This window comes from Mustela erminea, chromosome 14 (genome assembly GCF_009829155.1).
Source record: "Mustela erminea isolate mMusErm1 chromosome 14, mMusErm1.Pri, whole genome shotgun sequence".
Classification (NCBI taxonomy): Eukaryota; Metazoa; Chordata; class Mammalia; order Carnivora; family Mustelidae; genus Mustela; species Mustela erminea.
The window spans coordinates 16,996,167-17,015,381 of record NC_045627.1 but is presented as its reverse complement, the minus strand read 5'-3'; the positions used below and the strand labels follow the sequence as shown (position 1 = coordinate 17,015,381).

The following is a 19,215-nucleotide window of genomic DNA, read 5'->3' as shown; positions in this document are numbered from 1 at the left end:
ACTCGCAGTATTACCAACTCAGGTTGGGTTTGTGGGGATGTAACCCATTGCAATTTGAGGAAAATCTGTATATTCATTGTTGCTTATGTTTCATATATATGATAATCATACACCTGTATCTCTAATACCCAGAGTTACTGTTCTGTTTTCACTCAACAGGCTCCCAGTACTGAGGTTTTAAGACAGCAAAGTAATGTAATGACGGGAAAGTTGTGAGCTCAGGGTGGCTTATCCTACTGATACACTTTCATCCATGTTTCCATTTACTTCGTGTATATTTTCAAATTATTTCCACTGACAGCATTTGCTCCGAACTTGCCAGGTTTGTCTGAGCGAGTCTGGCCTACCCGTGTTGTGTTCCAGGATCCACCACCAGGGGGAGCCACTGGTCCATCTACAAAAGCAGGTGAGCCACAGGGGGCCCAGCAGAGGCCAAGACTGCAGGTGACCAGTAACATATTTCAGATTTATTAAAAAACACGTAGGTAACAAGTCAGAGCTTTGGCTAGGAATGATTTGGAAAAGAATTGAAGGCATTACTCCACATAACATTCACAGTTGTGTGCCAGAGACAGAGAGCAAGGGCGTGTTTTAGAAGCATTTGCGGTGGACGATGGAGGGCCCGGCCTCGTCGTACTCCTGTTTGCTGATCCACATCTGCTGGAAGGTGGACAGGGAGGCCAGGATGGAGCCGCCGATCCAGACAGAGTACTTGCGCTCCGGAGGGGCGATGATCTGTTGGCCGGGATGAGAAAGAAGGGCCGTTAAAGCACTGGGACAGGGCCGGGCATCCCCCCAGGGTCCAGACTGGGTGCACCTCGCTGGAGTTCTGTGGACAGCGGGGACAGTCTTGGCTGTCGGATGCCTGGCCCTAACCCCACCCTGACCCTAAGCCCAGCGAGGCAACCAGTGAATTTAGACTCTGCCTCCTCCCACCTCTTTAAGTCTACTGAGATGCACTGTTTGACACTGGAGGGGCTCAGGGTCCCCTGTTGGATGACATTTCTCTGGGGTAGGTCCCAGTAAGTTGCCCTGCCTGGCTCTCCCTGCTACCCAGGACTGACACGCAGGCCATGCTAATGTTCCTTAAATAACTGAATGGTTTAGAAGCAGAGAGAAATGACTCCGGATAGGGGTCCCTTCTACCTGCTGGAACCCCAAAACATAGCTACGGCGGAGCAAATTCCCAACCCCAGTCCTCACTGGAATACTTGGGTACAGACAAATATGGACACTTGGGCAAAAAGACAAGGTATTTCCGAAACCACGGTGAAAATGTTTAATTCCTGTCTATTCCCCAAGCTCTGTTTGAACGTGTATTTTTCTTTTTTTTAAAAAAGATTCTATTTATTTATTTGACAGAGAGAGACACAGCAAAAGAGGGAACACAAGCTGGGGAGTGGGAGAGGGAGAAGCAGGCTCCCCGCTGAGCAGGGAGCCTGATGTGGGTTTTGAACCCAGGACCCTGGGATCATGACCTGAGCTGAAGGCAGATGCTTAACAACGGAGCCACCCAGGTCCCCCTGAACATGTATTTTTCATACAAGTAGCTGATATTTGCTGAGCACCTTCTATGTGCTTAACACGACGCTAAGCGTTTTACACATATTACCTCAAACCAGTTTAGAGAGTATTGAATTAGCCCCATGTTACACATGCGGAAACAGAGTCTGAGAGAGGTTTAAGTAACTGACATTAGGTCACGCTGGTGGTGCTCCCATCAGACCCAATATTCAAACCTGGACCTCTCCCAGATGAGGTTTTGTTTTGTTTCGTTTTGTTTTAGAAACAACCTTATCCTGTGGGGGGTAATTCTAGATGGACAGAAAGGTAACAAATACAGTGCAGAGTCCCTATAACCACCACCATCCTGTTTGAGTTTTCCCTGAATTCATCACCTTATGGCCCCAGATTTTTTTAACGGGTTTTCTCTCCCCCCAGGGGAGTCACAAGTTCCGCATTCGTGTCATTCAAGAAGCTAGGTTTGGGTAAGCAGGAAAGGCCAGCTCTGGTCATGTAACACACCCCCACCTGGGCAGGCTTTGTCAGTGCGTTCACTGACCAGAGCTGGTTGCATGTCTCTCCTCCCCGCCACCCCACATGGGAGTAAGGGGGAGACAGCCAATCAGAGGAGCATCCAAGAAACACCAACCTTGGGAAAGAGTCTCTCCTCTCACTATACAGTCTTTCAGAGCCTGCGGTGCAGGCAGATAACTCTGGTCTATCTATCTGTCTGTTACCTACAAACCCTTTTCAAAAGACAAGGGAGTGCAAGTAACAGAGAATGTGTCTGAATACTTCCCACGTGTGTGGTCTGCACGCAAGTGTCCTCTCTTCCGCTCCCTGGGACATGGGTTAGAGAGTCCCAGCATGGCTTCTGACTTCAGAGCGGGAAAACAGCTTTGGAGAAGTCTCTAGGCACCTGTCAGTCTGCCTCCAAAGAACTGTCTGTTTCATCTCTGAGCTCCCATGACTGGGAGTGCACACACATAATAGAAGGGTCTTTGGTGGCTCGGGGACCGAACTTGGTCATCCTGGAGGGATTCTGCACTTCTGAGCACCTAGATCAAAAGGCCAGACAGAGAGCCAGAGATACAACTCTAATTCTTGGCCACAGAGCTGAGGTCAGGGTTGACAGTGGAAAAAGAGCACATGGGATAGAAACTACAACATTTAAACCTCTTCGGAAACAGGTCCGTATCGTCTGATTTTTGGTAATGTTCTGTGTGTGATGCACGATTTCTGTGATGGGGAAAATGATGCAATGTATATTTTTAAGAGGTACGATGGAAATCATCTAGACTTACTGTTGGGATCGTTTCACAATACAGGCAAATACTGAGTTAAGGTTGTACACCTGAAACTAATAAAACGTTACGTGTGAGTTATATCTTAATAGAAAAATCAAGGCATATGCCCATATGGGAGCTCTGTTGAACTTCACTTCTGAAAGCTGCTGATGGCCAAGGATGATTATAGGTGAAATTTTGTGCCAAATAATTTAGCTTCTCTGATGAACTGGACTGACTTACACCCTATAAAGGGTGGAACTTGTGGATGTGGACCCACTGCTTAACGGGAAACCACCAGCACACGTGAGTACGACGTGGCCTCCGAGAGCCCGTCGCATCTGGTGATGGGTTGGCATCACAGCCGGCAGCACAGCTGTGGCCCCTACCCTGAACCGTACCTTGATCTTCATGGTGCTGGGGGCCAGTGCCGTGATCTCCTTCTGCATGCGGTCAGCAATGCCGGGGTACATGGTGGTGCCCCCTGAGAGGACGTTGTTAGCATAGAGGTCCTTCCTGATGTCAATGTCACACTTCATGATACTGTTGTATGTGGTTTCATGGATGCCAGCGGACTCCATCCCTGCGAAGGAGACACAGGTCATGATCCTTGCAGGGGTGGAGGACAAAACTCAGGGCAGACTGAAAAAGCATCGTGAGCTGCTGGAGGGTCTTAGGCTGGACGGAAGCTAGGGAGGCATCGCGGTATGAGCACCGCCTGTCCTGATGGTCTCCACGCTCTCCCACCTCTCATCTAGTGGGGAAGCCTTGCCACGGTGCCTCCGGGGGGCAAGGGCTACAATATCACTTCGCTGGAGGTGGGGGGCAGAGCCTCAGGCTCCCCGCGGGAGGTTCCTACAGAGCCAGTGAGAGCAGCTGTAGCTTGGGACAAACCCAAGTCTCTCATTGCCTGCTCCCTTGCCAGCGCCCCTCAAAGCTAAAGGGTGCCAAAGCCCAGGGAGGTGCTTCATCCGACCCAAGCCCGGGCTCACGCCTCCAAGAGCCCACCCTCTGTAAACAACCAGGCTAATGTCCAAGGTCAGTGCTAATGCAGGAACAAGCTCTTGGGTTTCCTCTCCCACCACCGCACTCCTTCCATAGTCTCAGCATTCAGCCTATCCTTCCCACCCATCCGGGGCTCCTGTGTCCTCAGCACAGGGAGCAGCTGACTTTTTTCACCATACCCCCCCCACACACACACACCAAGGAGGCTTTGGGCTTGACTACAGCATAGACCATGTTGGCTTAGAAAGAAAACTCCTTTCCTGGCCTTCTGCGCTCCCTAGAAATCGAACACTCTCTTCCTTGCCCTGGTTTAGAAATGCATTTGGTCTTGCAGTGCCCACAGGCAGAAGGGTGCTGAGAGCCAGGAGCTGGCTGGATTGCGGGGAGGGGCTAGGGTGCTCCGCCCCTGCGCAGCGAGGGGACGCTGAAGCCTACCGATGAAGGAGGGCTGGAACAGGGTCTCCGGGCAGCGGAAGCGCTCGTTCCCGATGGTGATCACCTGCCCGTCGGGCAGCTCGTAGCTCTTCTCGAGGGAAGAGGAGGACGCAGCTGTGGCCATCTCGTTTTCGAAGTCCAGAGCCACGTAGCACAGCTTCTCCTTGATGTCGCGTACGATCTCGCGCTCGGCTGGCAAAACACAAACATGCAGGTTTGCGACAGGTGTTAAAACCCCCACCTGCCTCCCTTGGGCATCGCCCCCAATATGGGTGCCTTCAAAAACGTGCGTAAATTCGATCTGCAACCCCAAATCCGTGATGGCAATTAAACTACAGGCCCACGAGGGAGCCCCTTCTGTCCCTAACAGAGGGGAAAATACTGTCTGGAAAACATGACGGGAAACATGCTAGCTACAGGCATCCTTCTGCATGATACTTGTGGGACTTTTTTTTTTTTTTTTCAGGATTAACTATTCACTCTCTGTTACGCTTGTCCTACAACAGTTCATTATATGGAGTTTTCAGTTGTCCAAGAAGTCTCATGTTTTGAGGCCCCCATGGTTTTCTTTTTCTTTTCTTTCTTTTTTTTTTTTCTTTTTTATTTTTAGTTATTTATTTGACAGGGAGATCACAAGTAGGCAGAGGTAGGCAGAGAGAATGAGGAGGAAGCAGGCTCCTTGCTGGGCAGAGAGCCCAATGCGGGGCTCGATCCCAGGACCCTGGGATCATGACCTGAGCCAAAGGCAGAGGCTTTAACCCACTGAGCCACCCAGGTGCCCTGAGGCCCCCACGGTTTTCAAAAAGCTCCGAGACCCATGCTGACCAGCCCAGGTAGGTCTCAGGTCACACCACTGGCATATTCATTTCCTTCCAGAAGGAGACGAGCCCTGGCTCAGGCCTGGTCCCAGCCCAGGGGGCTCCGTGGTGCCCAGCGCAGGGTAGGGGGGCAGCAAGTACTCCTCGGATTCTTGCACGCTGAACTTCTAACCTCTTGGTTCCACCTAGGCCCCTGGAGCCTTTTGGAGATCACCTGGGGTTCTTTGTAGGGAGCAGAAGAGCAACGTAGGAAGGAATTCAACTCCTTACCCCAGAAACTTTAACATCCACAGGGCTCAAGCTCGGGGTCTGTAATAAACCTCAGGTGTGTCCAGACACCGAAATGTGTGGACACCACCAGATCGCTGGGGGGAGGGCCGGCAGCCAGGGCATCGAGGACGCCACTGGCAAATGTAGACGTGCGGCAGGTGCTTGGAGGCCGAAGACACCTGAACAGCTTGCTGCCAGGCTGGTCTTCCGACTAGCTAACGATAACTAGCTTACTGACTTACAGATGCGGAATTACTCAGTGCTGGGAATTCTGCATGCTTGGTGTCATTCAATATGACAATCGTGTGAGGGGTGACCCCCCTCCCCATTCTACAGATGAGGAGACTGTGGTTTGGTGAGGTTGGGTCACCTTGCTGGTGAGTGTCAGGACTGGGCCCCGGCCCTCCCCTGGTGTCTCCAAGAGCAGCACCCTGGGCCCCTGGCAAACACTGCCCAATGTTGTCCCCTGTCTCTGACCTCTCAGTGTCCTACTTGTGAACAGAGGAGGTTAAAAAAATGTCCAAGTGATAGACCCCCGCTTAGCTGTCCTCCTAGAGGTTCTCACTGTTCTTAAGGAGACCCTCTCATCACTTGGAGCAAAAAAGGGGCTGTGCCTGACTTGGGGCATTGAAATCAAGCCTTGCCACCCACATAGTCTCCTCCCATTGCCTCCCTGGATGGTCCCTAGGGTCCTGGATGTCACTGTGAAGAGACGTGGCCCCTTTGCCCCCCGGCCCTCACTCCTGCCCGCCTCACCGGTCGTCACGAAGGAGTAGCCGCGCTCGGTCAGGATCTTCATGAGGTAGTCGGTGAGGTCGCGGCCGGCCAGGTCCAGACGCATGATGGCATGTGGCAGGGCATAGCCCTCATAGATGGGCACGTTGTGGGTGACCCCGTCTCCAGAGTCCAGCACGATGCCTGGGGAACAAATGGGCACAAAGAAAATCACCACGGCAGCAGGTGTGTTGCTGGGGGGAGGGGGCACCTGGGCGAGCGGAAGGGGAGTTTCTGAGCCTCTGATTTGAAAGAGAAGAGAGAAAGCATGTGACAGCATGGTCCGAGCAGGGCAGGGCTGGGGGAAGATAGAGACAGAGCGGGAAGAGAGAGAAAGAGAAAGTCCTGCTGGAAATAGAGCTCGAGGGCTTATTTTTTAAGGTGGGAAGAAGGCCTTTCTCAGGGCCGGGATTAGCCCTGTCTGGTCTAGCTACCCACCCCACCCCAAGTCCATCCAAACTCCATGTTTACAACTGTCAAAGCCCGTCATGGACGGTGCACCCAATCCGGGCTCCCACCTACCGGTCGTGCGGCCAGATGCGTAGAGGGACAGTACTGCCTGGATAGCCACATACATAGCCGGGACGTTGAAAGTCTCAAACATAATCTGCAAAGCAAGCCAAAGAGCTACATTAGGGATGTGACCAGTCTTGGCAAGAATGGTCAAGAGAGCGCCCCCTGCAGGTGGGCTCGGAACACAGCCCTGCCTGTGTGGCTCAGGGCAGAGGGCATGGTGCCCTGAGGTGCAGGGAGGGGGAGGGGCGGTGCACACCCGAGAGGGGTGGGGGTACGCAGGGGGTGGCCCTGGCTCCCACGAGACCTTGGAGATCTCATCAGCTGACCGCTGCGGGCTTCCTTCCTGGTGTCTCAACTGTCCACGGAGGAGTTTGGACTAGGCGAGCTGCGGTGTGAGCAACCTAGGACGGACTAATGGTACTAAAGCCAAAGGCAAAGAAAAGATGACTTTCAGGCTTGGACTTCTCTGTTCTACAAAAGGACATCTTGGACCAGAAGCCCCGACCGGTTGGGAACAAGCCCAGTTCCGTGAATTGTCTGAGGTCCCTGTTCGGTCTGTTCCACTTTCTCATGGAGTTACTGGGTCAATGTCAGCCCAAGAATCCAAAGTCACTTTGGCTTGAACGGAAGGGACCTTGATCCTGAAAGACGAGACACGCCCCCTGGAAGCTAAGGGACCTACATGAAGGCCAGTGCCTCAGTTCATGCAGTCTGGGGACAAGACCAGAGCCACTGCAGGTCACGGCTGAGAAGGTGATGCACTCAGAGATGCCCATGGGCCTCCCCTTCTCCACCTGCCAAACCCTGCCTGGTCTATCCGCCAGAACATCTCACATCGTTTGCTGGACAGCCATGATTCCCAACTGTTCTTCCACTCCCACACCATTCCCAGGGATAAGAACACCCGTCAGAAATGACATAGATGGTCACGTGGAGGGAATCCCAGGGGCACAGGTGTCCCCTGCACAGAATGACCGCCCGTGTGTTGGTGTAAGTGCCAAGAGCTCTTCTGAGGGAAAGGTCCTGCGTATATAAATTTATTGATCCCAAAAGATCCCAGGTCTGTTCCAGGCTCTGCTGCTTTGAGCTGTATGACCTTGCGGCAGTCACCCCTTGTACACAATCCTTGAAATGCTTGTTTATATAATCAAATATCTCATTCTATAACCACTTCTCTAACTCTTCATTTATAGACTACAAACTGCTTCACCTTGTTCAGGTTTAAAGAGACAATGCAGGTGACATGCTTTACCCACAGCTTCAGTAGAGCAAGTATTAAGCTGATATTGGATGCTTCTGTTTGGTAGCTCATCCAAACTGGAAGGCTTGTCTGTCCGGTGGAATGGGTGATCTCCTACCCTAAGGTCTCTGGGCGTCACACAAGTCACAATAATGACAGTAAAAACTATTATTGCTGAACATATCTTGTATCAGGCACTGCCAAGCACATCTGACATTTTGCCTCACTATTTTTCACATCAACACTTTGAAAAATAATAGTACTAGTCTTATTCCCAAGACACACGGGCAAGGAGACCAGGAATCCAAATTAAAGGGATTCATTAAGCTCGTGAAGCTGAGAAGCAACAGATTCCCCGCTGGATGTTAACCCACATTTTGAAATGATTTCTCCTTCCAAGTTTGTAACCTAATATGCCCAGCCTTTTCCATTACATATTCTAATTTCCTATTGCTTCTGGAGTCAAGGGGCCGTTCCTGCCCTAAGGGAGTGGGTAACATCATGATGTTTCTGTCCTTGGGAATCCCCAGGTTCCTGGGAAGTTGTTGGTCTGTGAGGAGACTGCTGGGCTGGGCCTCCTCTCTGCTCTCCTGCCCCGCGCCTTTCAAACAGAGTGCTGGATCCTGGAGTGGCTCTTTACCTGGGTCATCTTCTCCCGGTTGGCCTTGGGGTTCAGGGGTGCCTCGGTGAGTAGGGTTGGATGCTCCTCAGGGGCAACACGAAGCTCATTGTAGAAGGAATGGTGCCAGATCTAGCGGGGGCCAAGGAGAAACGCGATGAGGTGATGTTGTGGGGGGCTGCGGGCCCCCAAAAAGGGACCAGAATGAGCTACACGAAACTAGGACCAAATCGTACGTTACAAGCACTCACCAAATGTCCATGTTTTTACTGACACAGACACTGAAGCTTAAAGACTGTGAGTCACTTACCCAAGGAGTCACCTCGAGGAAGTGACTCAGCAAAAACCCAGACCCCGGTCACGGGGGCGGGACAGCATAGTGGCTAAGGGCATAGGCCCAAGCGTCAAATCCAGGTTCAAATCCCAGCTCAACCACTTCTTGGTGGTGCGAGCTAAGGCAAATTTTAATCCTTCCCAGCTCATCTCACCGTAGGTAATATGAAAATAACTTGTCTGTCTTTGTGAGAACCCTAGAGTTACTATTCACTCCAGTGCCTGGCCCAGAATGAATATTATTATTATCACTCAACTATACCTTTGTTTAAAGTCATCTCTATGGCCAGTGTGGAGCTTGAACTCACCATCCCGACATCAGGAGTCTCACACTCTTTGGGCTGAGCCAGCCGGGTGCCAACTATATCTTTTCCCCTATGACCACTTCAGTTAATATTCCTGGGAAAATGATTTAGTTTTGCAAGTAAATGAGTGAATGAGTGAATGAGTCAACGAGTGAATGCGTGAATGGATGAATGAAACTGACCTGAAAAAGCTAGGTACCATTTTTAATACTTCTTGGGAAATTTCCCTCCATAACATATCCTAAGAAGACAGGTGTCCCCCTCTCTGGTCTCCAGGGCTGGGAGAAGCCTGCCCTTGTGGACACGCTCTGGACCTTCCATTTGTGGACGGATATCTGACCTTCAGGTGCTTTGAAAAAAGCCTGTGTCCGCTGATAGCTCATTCGTGTGAGGTACTTTGGACATGAGCATGTTTGCTTTATGGTTGAATGTCCTCGATGCCAAGAAGAACAGACCATTGTAAAAAGGGCTAAATTAATTCTTTTTAAGGGCCCAAGAAATCTTTGCTAGCACGGGGAATATGAGATTCATCCAGAACTGACACAAAACAAAACAAAACGGGAACTGCTTGCCCAAGTTTTTATAAATCGACAAAAGCCAGACTGACTTTAAAGAATCTTTATCTTGTCCTGGTGTCTTTGGTTCTGAAGTTGTGGTTTCTAGAAAGGAAAGAAGGCTCTTGAAAGTTGTACTCCTTTGATGGGATAAAAGTAGCAGAGTGTTCAAGAAATCCCACAAGTCATGTTATATGCTGTGGTTACGCCGAAATTGAGAAAACAACCAACCAACGCCTCCCCTCGGCAAGCCTCTCTCCCCACCTCACTTTAAATTTCAGTTTTATAAATGATTAAATGCTTTATTCCTCCCAATTCTCTCAGTGCGTGCATTCTGAGATGCTGCTATCTCCACGGAGAAACTCTCAGAGTGTTTCCTACTGTCATTAATACCTTCTTCTCCGTGCAAACTGCAGCCCTAACCAAATCCGGCATCTCAGAGAAAGCAAACCTAATGAAATGCTGTTGTAGGGAAGTAGAGTCCTTGGCATTTTTACTGATAAATTCTCACAATACTATTTTCTTTTAAACTGGTGAGATTGTGTGTGTGTGTGTGTGTGTGTGTAGGGAACTGACAAATAAAAGTCCAGATATCGGGATTCTAATATTTTGCTACATTAAAAAAAATTAGTGTCATTTTCCCATTAGCCTGTCTGCTTTTTCTCCAATCATTTGTTTCTATGATGCCTAATAATGAACATTAAAATCCTAGGATTTGGGGCACTGGGTGGCTCGGTCAGTTAAGTATCTGACTCTTGATTTCAGCTCAGGTCATGATCTTAGGATCGGGAGATGGAACTCTGCACTGGACTCCACGCTGGGTGTGGGGCCTGCTAAAGATCCTCTCTCCCGCCCCCTCTTTCCCTCCCCACCCTCGTTCACCACCCCCTCAATCTTAAAAAAAAAAAATAAATCCAAGGATTTAACTCTTCCCACAGCTCTTTTATATTAAATTGGGAGATAAAGCATTCACTTAATGCAACACAGAGAGGTACTTTTTAAAATATTTAAAAATTTGTGTCTGTTGCTTGAGCTTCAGTATAATGGGGAACATTCAGCAATGTGCCAAATGTGCAATGTCATGACTCCCGCTTCTAGAGCGAAAACTAAAACACTTAAAAGAAACACTTAAAAGAAATTCAGGGTGATTGGTGAAAAGCTTTCCAGCGTGGGCCCTGGGCAGGGCAGAGCTACTCTGGCTCCTCTCCGCCACTGGGAGGCACAGCCTTCCCGCGGCTGGTGAGAGCAGGGAGGGAGGGGTTGGGGGGGGTAGGAGGGGGAGGTGATTCTTCTGGCTGCCCTCCCTGGGAGGGTAATCCAGTTGACTGAGCCAACAGACTGTTAATTCCTACCACTGGCAAAGGACTACTGCTCTCATCTGAAGAACCCTCTCCCTTTAATTAGTTTATAAATCTTTTATGCAGGGAATTTTTTTTTTTTTCAAAGAAGCATTTCAGGATTTTTTTTTCCCCCAACCATAGCAAAATCTTTTGAACCAGGGCCATGGAAATTATGCATCCTGAGTGCTCGACCTACAGAAAAGTTCCTGGTACCTTTTCCATGTCGTCCCAGTTGGTGATGATGCCGTGCTCTATGGGGTACTTCAAGGTCAGGATTCCCCTTTTGCTCTGTGCTTCGTCACCCACGTAGCTGTCCTTTTGTCCCATTCCCACCATCACTCCCTGTAAAGATTCAACACAGCCTGAGTCAGCCTCCTCTAGAACTTGTGAACTGATTCCGATCCAATCACAAAGGGTTAAATTATTGCAAGAGGAAGTTCTCTTTTAGTTCCAGCAACTTGATATTCTGTATCTAGTGGCTCTGCTCTTAAACAACATCCCTCAGTGGATTGGCAACAGACCTGATCCATCTCCAAATAGCAGAAGGCCTTATGGGTTAAGCAACTTTACACTATAAATTTTTATCTCCTCTTTTTCTTAATGAGCTCTGTTAAGGCAGACACTGTCCTTGTCTTGTTCGCCTTGAGAACAAATTTCCCAGCAAGTATTTATCGCTCAGGAATTACTTGTGAAATGAATGTATGAAATTTTACATGTTAGTTAGAGGGCACTTTGCCTCTTGTTAACCCTTGAACCTGTACTGTTAAAGCGGTCGCCCACGTAAGAGATGTGAATATTTTCTAACCATTATAAGCAAAAGTATTATATTGACAAACGAGAGCTCGGTGCTTGATTTCTAATGGATAAATCCGTACCAATCAACATTAAGATGTTTGCCTAAATTAGTCGGAAGTACATTTTTAATCATTGAAGTGCAGCTTAAAAAAAAAAAAAAAAGAGAGAGAGAGAGAGAAAGGACATTGTCGTTGCTGGGATTTTAAATGGCACCGGAGTGCTTGTTTCAGAATTGCAAAAACAGTTGTTGCTATTAGAGCCATAAATAGTGGTTTGTACGAATATCTCCATTGCACGCAGTTCAACAAAGAGATAGATTTCAGATTTCATTCATGGGACGTGGCTATTATTATTATTTGTACGACTATATGCCAAACTGAGAGTCACGGAGATTAGTCAGACAAGCTCCGCAAGCAACCACATTGCTGATGCAGAAGGAGACTTTCTAAGATGAAAGGTGGCGGCCCCCAACATTTTGTTTACACATAATTTTCTATAAAATTATCATGTGGCTGTCCACGGATATGTCACCAACCCCTAAGATATGTAAAATTGCACTTGGCAGCAAAGCCTCCTTTCGTCTAATATCAAGATCTTTGAGAGGAGTGACCTAGGCGTTTATTTTAATCTCCTTCCAAAGAGGGACTGTGGTTTGCATTCCTGGGTAATTCACAGTATTTCTCATGATGATAATGATCGTACTGAGACAAAAAGGAATGTGAGAAAAGGTTAACTTTATGTCCGACAGATACCCACTAGATAATCTGTCTACATGGTCTATGAAATTCGTACTTATTCCTAGACATCAATCATCAGAGGTCTGTTTTTAACAAGGTTACATCATTTCTGGAGAGACCACGAGAGACACTCTGGGGATACTCACGGACACACAGAAATAGAGCGACCTAACCTATAGCCCCGTTTCTCTCTATTCCAATCAGAATTTGTTTTATTGAATACATTTGATGGGCAACGTTGTGCAAGTTTAAGGTGCACACCTGTTATCTTGATACATTTATATCTTGTAATGGGACTGTCAATGTAGCGATATTTATCACATTCCATAATTGTAGTACGGTATTGCTTACCTGGTGTCTGGGGCGTCCCACGATGGATGGGAAAACAGCCCTGGGAGCATCGTCCCCAGCAAAGCCGGCCTTACAGAGCCCAGAGCCATTGTCACACACCAGGGCGGTGCTGTCCTCCTCTTCACACATTTTGATGGAGCTGCTTCACAGGGTCCTACGGGAACAGGGATGAAGCCCACCCAGCTGTCATCCAGTGATTGTGGCCCTTAACTGACCACTCCTACTCTGTACACCTAGAGTGCACACCACAGGCCGTTATCACAGCATTTATTTCAAAGTACTTTAATTAGACTGAACGCTTTTATAAGCCACAATTCAGAAGTCCATGTTCATACAATTGACCCCCAACACTGTGCCTGGCTTATCACATGTGCTCAGAAGCACTTTAAAGAATGACCACGCAGGGGGCACCTGGATGGATTAGTGGGTTAAGCGCTGCTTTTGGCTCGGGTCATGATCTTGGGGTCCTGGAGTTGAGCCACACGTTAGGCTCCCTGTTCAGCGGGGTGTCTCCTTCTCCCTCTGCCCTTCCCACTGCTTGTGCTCTCTCTCTCTCTGTCTCGCTCTATTTCTCTCTCTCTCAAATGAATAAATAAAATCTTTAAAAAAAAAAAAAAAAAAAAGAATGACCAAGCAAGTGAATGAATGAACAAGTGTAGAGCACAGACGGGGAGTATCAGACTAGGAGACCAGATCTTCACACAGATAAGTGACTTATCATATGTTAAAGAAGTTTCTGGAATTTGCTGTCTGTACCAACCCAAACACATTTCTCTGGATAGATTATCACATTAAAATATTTTCTTGAGGGGCGCCTGGGTGGCTCAGTGGGTTAAAGCCTCTGCCTTCGGCTCAGGTCATGGTCCCAGGGTCCTGGGATCGAGCCCCGAATCAGGCTCTCTGCTCAGCAGGGAGTCTGCTTCCTCCTCTCTCTCTGCCTGCCTCTCTGCCTACTTGTAATCTCTGTCTGTCAAATAAATAAATAAAATATTTAAAAAAATATTTTCTTGACAAGGTAGATTTTGAGGGGTGGGCAGCATGGGAAAATTTGGAAATGCTGAGAAGCTGAAATGTTAAATGTAAAGTGTTGAAAAGGGAAATCTCTTCTGGATCCCAAGAACTGTTGTTTTACCTTTGGAAAAACATTAGAGCCAATTGAAACTTTCGAAGAAAGTGCTTTAAATTTTAGGGGCCACAGTTATTCTCCATTAATAAAAATCATAGCTAACTTAAACATCCATGTGAGGGAAAGTCTAAGAAATTGCACATTGGGTAGTAGGATACCTTGTTGCCATTAAGAAAGATAAAGGACAGGAAAGAGTTTATTTCATGTAAAGATAATTGATTAGAGAAAACAACATCGCATGATCCTATTTTAAAAATGTATTTTTATGCATCGAGAAAAGATTAATTATATTTACCGAGACATTGATGGATATTATTTTTAAAAGATTTTACTTATTTATTTGAGGGACAGACAGTAAGAGAGAGCACGAGAGAGGAGAAGGTCCGAGGGGGAAGCAGACTCCCTGTGGAGCTGGGAGCCCCATGGCGGAACTCGATCCCGGGACTCCGGGAGCATGACCCGAGCCAAAGGCAGTCACTCAACCAACTGAGCCACCCAGGCACCCCTGGTGTTGGTGTTTTTAATGATCTTCCTTGGGCCCTGTCAAATTTTCTAAGCTGAGCATGCCTTCTTTAGTAATAAAACAATATGTTTAATATCCTACTCCTATGCTTGGATCCTATCACCAAATTTGAAAAGTTGAAGCAGAAGTAGCAACTTTATAGTTTTGGGAAATTGAAGGTCTGTTAGAGAGACCATTTTCATTCATTGCCCTCATTTCCATTAATGAGAAAATACAGAGGAAATGTTTTGCTCAAGGGCGCTGGAGGCAGAGCTGAATCCAAGATCAGGTCCCTTTGGCTAGCCCCTTAACTTTCAGTTTAGATGCCTTCCATTTTTCCGATCAGACTTAGGTGGACATATCTTGTAAAGAGAGGGACACCCACAGTTCTCTGCTCCAGTTTGAGATTTTAAGATTTCAAGCTGAGGAGGATTCTTGTAAGCTGGTGAGCTCACTACAGATCCGGAACCAGATATGAAAGGCAATTCTTTTAAGGAAATTTCTGGGGTGTGAGAAGAGAAAAATAACAACACCAAAAAAACGTTTTGCAAACAAAAAAACAAAATCAAAAACAACAACAATGACAACAACAACAACAAAAATGCTTTGTAATTTTCTAGATCATTCCCAGGAAATCAATGCTATATCTGTCCAGATGCACTGTAACCCTTTGCAAAGAGTGTGAACCTCAGCTGAGGCCATGCATTTTACAATCTGGATCAGATACTGTTCTCTCCAACTGACAAACAAGGAAATCAAGACTCGATGAATTGAAGTGACCTGTCCAGGTTCCCAGCACTGGTGAAGTTAGGACCACGAGGAAAACAGAGCATGATGATGATTATGGCTTGGGCTCTGCAGTCAGACCACCCGGGTGTGAGTCTGGACTCCACCCCTCAGAAGCCCTGTGACTTAGTAAATTATTTAATATTTGTCAATCACAGTTTTCTTCTCTGTAAGACAGCAAGAATATCAGTTCATGCTATACAGGGTTCTTATGATGGAGGGTTAGTTTTTTTATAGAAAGCACTGAAAATAATTTGTAGTAGCATACACATTATGAGTTCTCAATAAATGTTCAAGTTATGATAATTAGTATAATTATATAATTATCCTCTTTATCCAGATCTCTGTATCTCTAGTCTTGGCTTGCTTTCCATACTGTCCCCAGGCATAGCGTGGAGAGCCTTGACCTGTGGAGTCCACTTGTCAGAATGGAGAATGAAACAGATCAACTCGATCTTTCCCTCCCCAGCCATCCCTTCCCTTCCCAGACACTGGATTCCATTCGGCATTTACGTGATCCGGCTTCCGACCTTGCAGAGTAAGAAGCTGCAGAAGTGAGAAAGACAGAGGAGACAAGACTGAACGGGCAGTAAGAATCAGAGGCATGCAGGGGAGCCAGCCAGCTCCAAGAGGCAGGCTCCCCCGGGATGCGTTAAGCAGACTTTCCAAACCAAAAGAGTTGAAGACGCGATGAATTACGTGGCAGTAGCACACTCTGAAAACGTGACAAGAGGATGTCCTTACTACCTCCTTTCTTGGCCAGCCAGGCTTGAAGGGAGTGTTTGGGTAATACTGCAGAGAATGAAAGCTGACCCCCAGTGTCAGAACGCATGCAGGAAAAAAAAAATCTCAAAATTCAGTAAATACGTTTTTATTTGGCAAAAAAAAAAGTCCACAAGCGATTTTCTAATCTCTCAGAGGAGCACTGCCATTGGAGAAGAATTCTCTGAGTCCCAGGAAAGAAGCTGGCTCAGTGATTTACAGCCCTTATCTATAACCTGAATGAGCAGCTCAATTTGGAGCAAAGCATTTCCTAATTAGGTAAAACACACTCGAGTGTCTGCTTTTGGAACTGCCCCCCTGGCCAGGGGGGTTGCTCCAACTGTTTCTCGTGCATCTTGTGCCAAAAATGAGTAGTTAAGGCGGGGCGGGGCAGTGGGGGAGTGGAGAACACTGCAGTTCCCAGCTCATCCCTCTTGAAATGCAAACCATATTTAGTCAAGGATCACAAAATGGAAGGAAAAAGCTTAGTGTGAAAACCCCAGTCTGGCCGAAGCAGCCAAGCCCTGATTTACAGGGAAGTTGAAGTTCAGCCTAGGGGAGGCAGGGCTGGCTCTGCAGTCAGGTCAGCCTCACCCGGGGAGACAGAAATGCAAAGCAGACCTCCCATAGGCTGAGACCAGAGCAGCTCTCAGCTGCACGCCACTGTGCTCCCTCCCTCTTTACTCACAGAGAAAGATGCATCGGGTTTCCTACTGCACTTGGCTGCAAATGACCAATGGACCATGCAATGCACATTCTGAGGCATAAATTCACAGACATTCTCAAGAGACGCGCTTTCCTACAGCAGACACTACCAATCAGAGCCTAGGAACCCAGAAGCAAACACGCAGAGTCAACATCAAAGACCAGGCAAGCGGGCTCTCTGTTTGCTTCTAAAACCCACTTCCAGGCACCCTCGCTGCACACAAAAAAACACAGTCCAGTGAGAAGTCCCCATACCAAACCTAACTGCAAACAAATGCTGGAGTTTCCAGCATCCAAAAATAAATAAACGTGTGATTTACTGGAAATCACTAGTCTGCGGCTCTGAAACGCCTGCGAGATCTGGGCTGCTGATTTAGCATGAAGACATCCTCCAGGTGACACACGGATTCCGTCTCATCTCCCTTTTGCCCTCCTCCCCCACATCCAACAGCACCTTCGCTTTGTTTTTCAAGTTGAATAACTAGCGGCTAAGAGCTCCAATCATTTCTCTACTGCTGTGCTCATTCAGGAATTTCAGAGCGCGCCAGCCCAGCCCGAGCTCCAGCGATGACGTCTGGTCGCACTGAGTAATATCAGAGCTGCCGGGATCTGGAAGTCACATCCCTGGGTTGGTGCCACTTACCCTGAGGAGGCTCGGCTGGGTTCCTCCGCTCTGGGTGGTGTTCGGGGAGGCTGAATGCTGAAGGGTTATATAGCCCCTTGGCCTGCTTCCCTCCCACTGGCTTCCCAAACAAGGAACAAAGACAGACTTGGGCCCAGCGTTCGGGCTAACACAACCATATAGGGACCTCAGCACAAAACTCTCTAATCTGGGTGGCCGGAGGTCTGGGTCTCTTCCACCGCATTCCACTGCTCTGCTCAAGGAGCGGGAGGCAGCTCAGCTGCCAGAGGGAGATAAACACCCCAAGCCTCCAGAGCCACTCCTGAGATGCCCAGAGACACTGAGCTCCTTGTGTGATGGGGCAGACACAGGCCGGGCCGTATGTTCCTGCTCTCCCGAGGGCGTTCAGGGCATTTCTGAACGACCTGAGCACGAAGAGGAGTGGCCTCGAGAAGTAGGCACTTTAAAAAAAAAAAAAAAAAAACTCCTCTATGAAGGGGGCCTGCAATGGAGACATTGCTCCAAATGATCATAAGTAGAGAGAAAGAGAGAGACGTGATTTGACGGCCGTCATGCTGTTTCTGAGTCGAGTCCGTGTGTGGTGTTCATGGAACTAGGAATTGAAGTGCAGACAGGGTTGACGGGCCCCTGTTTCCCAGAGGAGCCTGGGGACTCAGCGTGACCTTGACCACTTAGTCCTTTGGCACATCGCAAATGCCCACCAACTGTGACCGAGGGATCTAGCAGAATGATGACGGGCCACTTTTGACCAGAGTCCATGCCGCCCCGTGTCCCAGAAACAGTTTGGGAGAGAAAGGGGCGTGTTCAAGGGTGGGGGGGATCCCTCTGACCCCCCTCTCTACCTGCTGACCCATTTGACAGGTGACAGAGAGGCAGGTGAGTATCTCAAAGATAAGCAGGCAGCGGGCATGGATCTGGCTGTGAGCTCTCATGCCCAGGGGTCAGTGGGAGCTTCAGTGTTTGACATCGTCCGCTCTTCTCCTCCAAGCCAGGTTCCTAACTAAATTCATAATAGAAGTCTTGTGGATGGACAGCGTGAGTACTTCCAGACCGCTGACACAGGAGAGCAGTCCCAGAATGAATGGCTTTATTTGACAGCTGAGAGCAGCTGTTCCCTCCCTTTAACTGGGTCTGGTACGTCGTTGGATTGGTGGTACGCACGCACATACACGTGTGTTCATCTTGGAGAGGCGGCACTGCGGATTAGGAGAACATTTCAAATGGCTTAAGACTACATAAATAATAACGGGTTTCTCTGTGTTTTTCGGAATCTGGCCAGTGGGTCTACTTTTTATCAACCAGAAAACACAACAGTCTGAAAGCTCAAATATGAAGATTTCATAATGTAACGTGAAATTCGGTCTGCAGGACTAAACCAGTGGTTTTTAATCTCAGGGACCAGGTGAAGCAAAAATCCCCTGTTTTCCTGGTTAGAGGGCCTTTGGCCTAGAGGTCGTATTCCGGTCTCAGGAGTGGCTGTCTCATGCCTGGTAACTTTGTAAGGTGACTAGCTGTCTAAACACCACAGACAAGACTCGCGGTACTCACCTTACTAATTTTTGCATTAGTTTCCTCCTTGATAATGGTAGTGTATACGACAGCCCTGACAATAACCAGACTGATGTCAACAGACATACTTACAAGGAGACTCAAGATTTAGTTTTTCTTAGGAGCTTTTTGCCCTTTTTCTCTTTCTCCCTCCCCTCCTTTCCTCCTTCCTTGCTCTCTTCCTCCCCACCCGCTCTTTCTTTTCTTCATCTGTGATACTAACCAGAGAGGACCTATAACTGAAAGTAAATTTCTGGGCAGG

The 19,215-nt window shown here is 48.1% G+C and overlaps 1 protein-coding gene across 1 annotated transcript; it reads right to left on the bottom strand.

The window, feature by feature from the left end:
* Window positions 1-445: 445 nt before the first annotated feature.
* On the bottom strand, window positions 446-17,534 carry ACTA2 (actin alpha 2, smooth muscle). The gene is made up of 9 exons (XM_032312746.1): window positions 17,406-17,534; window positions 12,882-13,035; window positions 11,212-11,340; window positions 8,488-8,598; window positions 6,614-6,698; window positions 6,074-6,235; window positions 4,230-4,421; window positions 3,191-3,372; window positions 446-735 (listed from the first exon to the last, which is right to left on the bottom strand). Exons 2-9 carry the CDS (start codon window positions 13,008-13,010, stop codon window positions 592-594), a joined length of 1,134 nt encoding a protein of 377 aa, XP_032168637.1. The 5' UTR covers window positions 13,011-13,035; window positions 17,406-17,534; the 3' UTR covers window positions 446-591.
* Between the last annotated feature and the right edge of the window lie 1,681 nt (window positions 17,535-19,215).

Excerpts from the sequence above, each read along its gene's own strand:
- ACTA2 (XM_032312746.1), bottom strand. The coding sequence starts at position 13,010 with ATGTGTGAAGAGGAGGACAGCACCGCCCTGGTGTGTGACAATGGCTCT. Across the intron at positions 8,599-11,211 it reads ACTGGGACGACATGGAAAAG|ATCTGGCACCATTCCTTCTA; the intron begins GTACCAGGAACT and ends GGCCCCCGCTAG. Across the intron at positions 4,422-6,073 it reads CTACTCCTTCGTGACGACCG|CCGAGCGCGAGATCGTACGC; the intron begins GTGAGGCGGGCA and ends GTGTTTTGCCAG.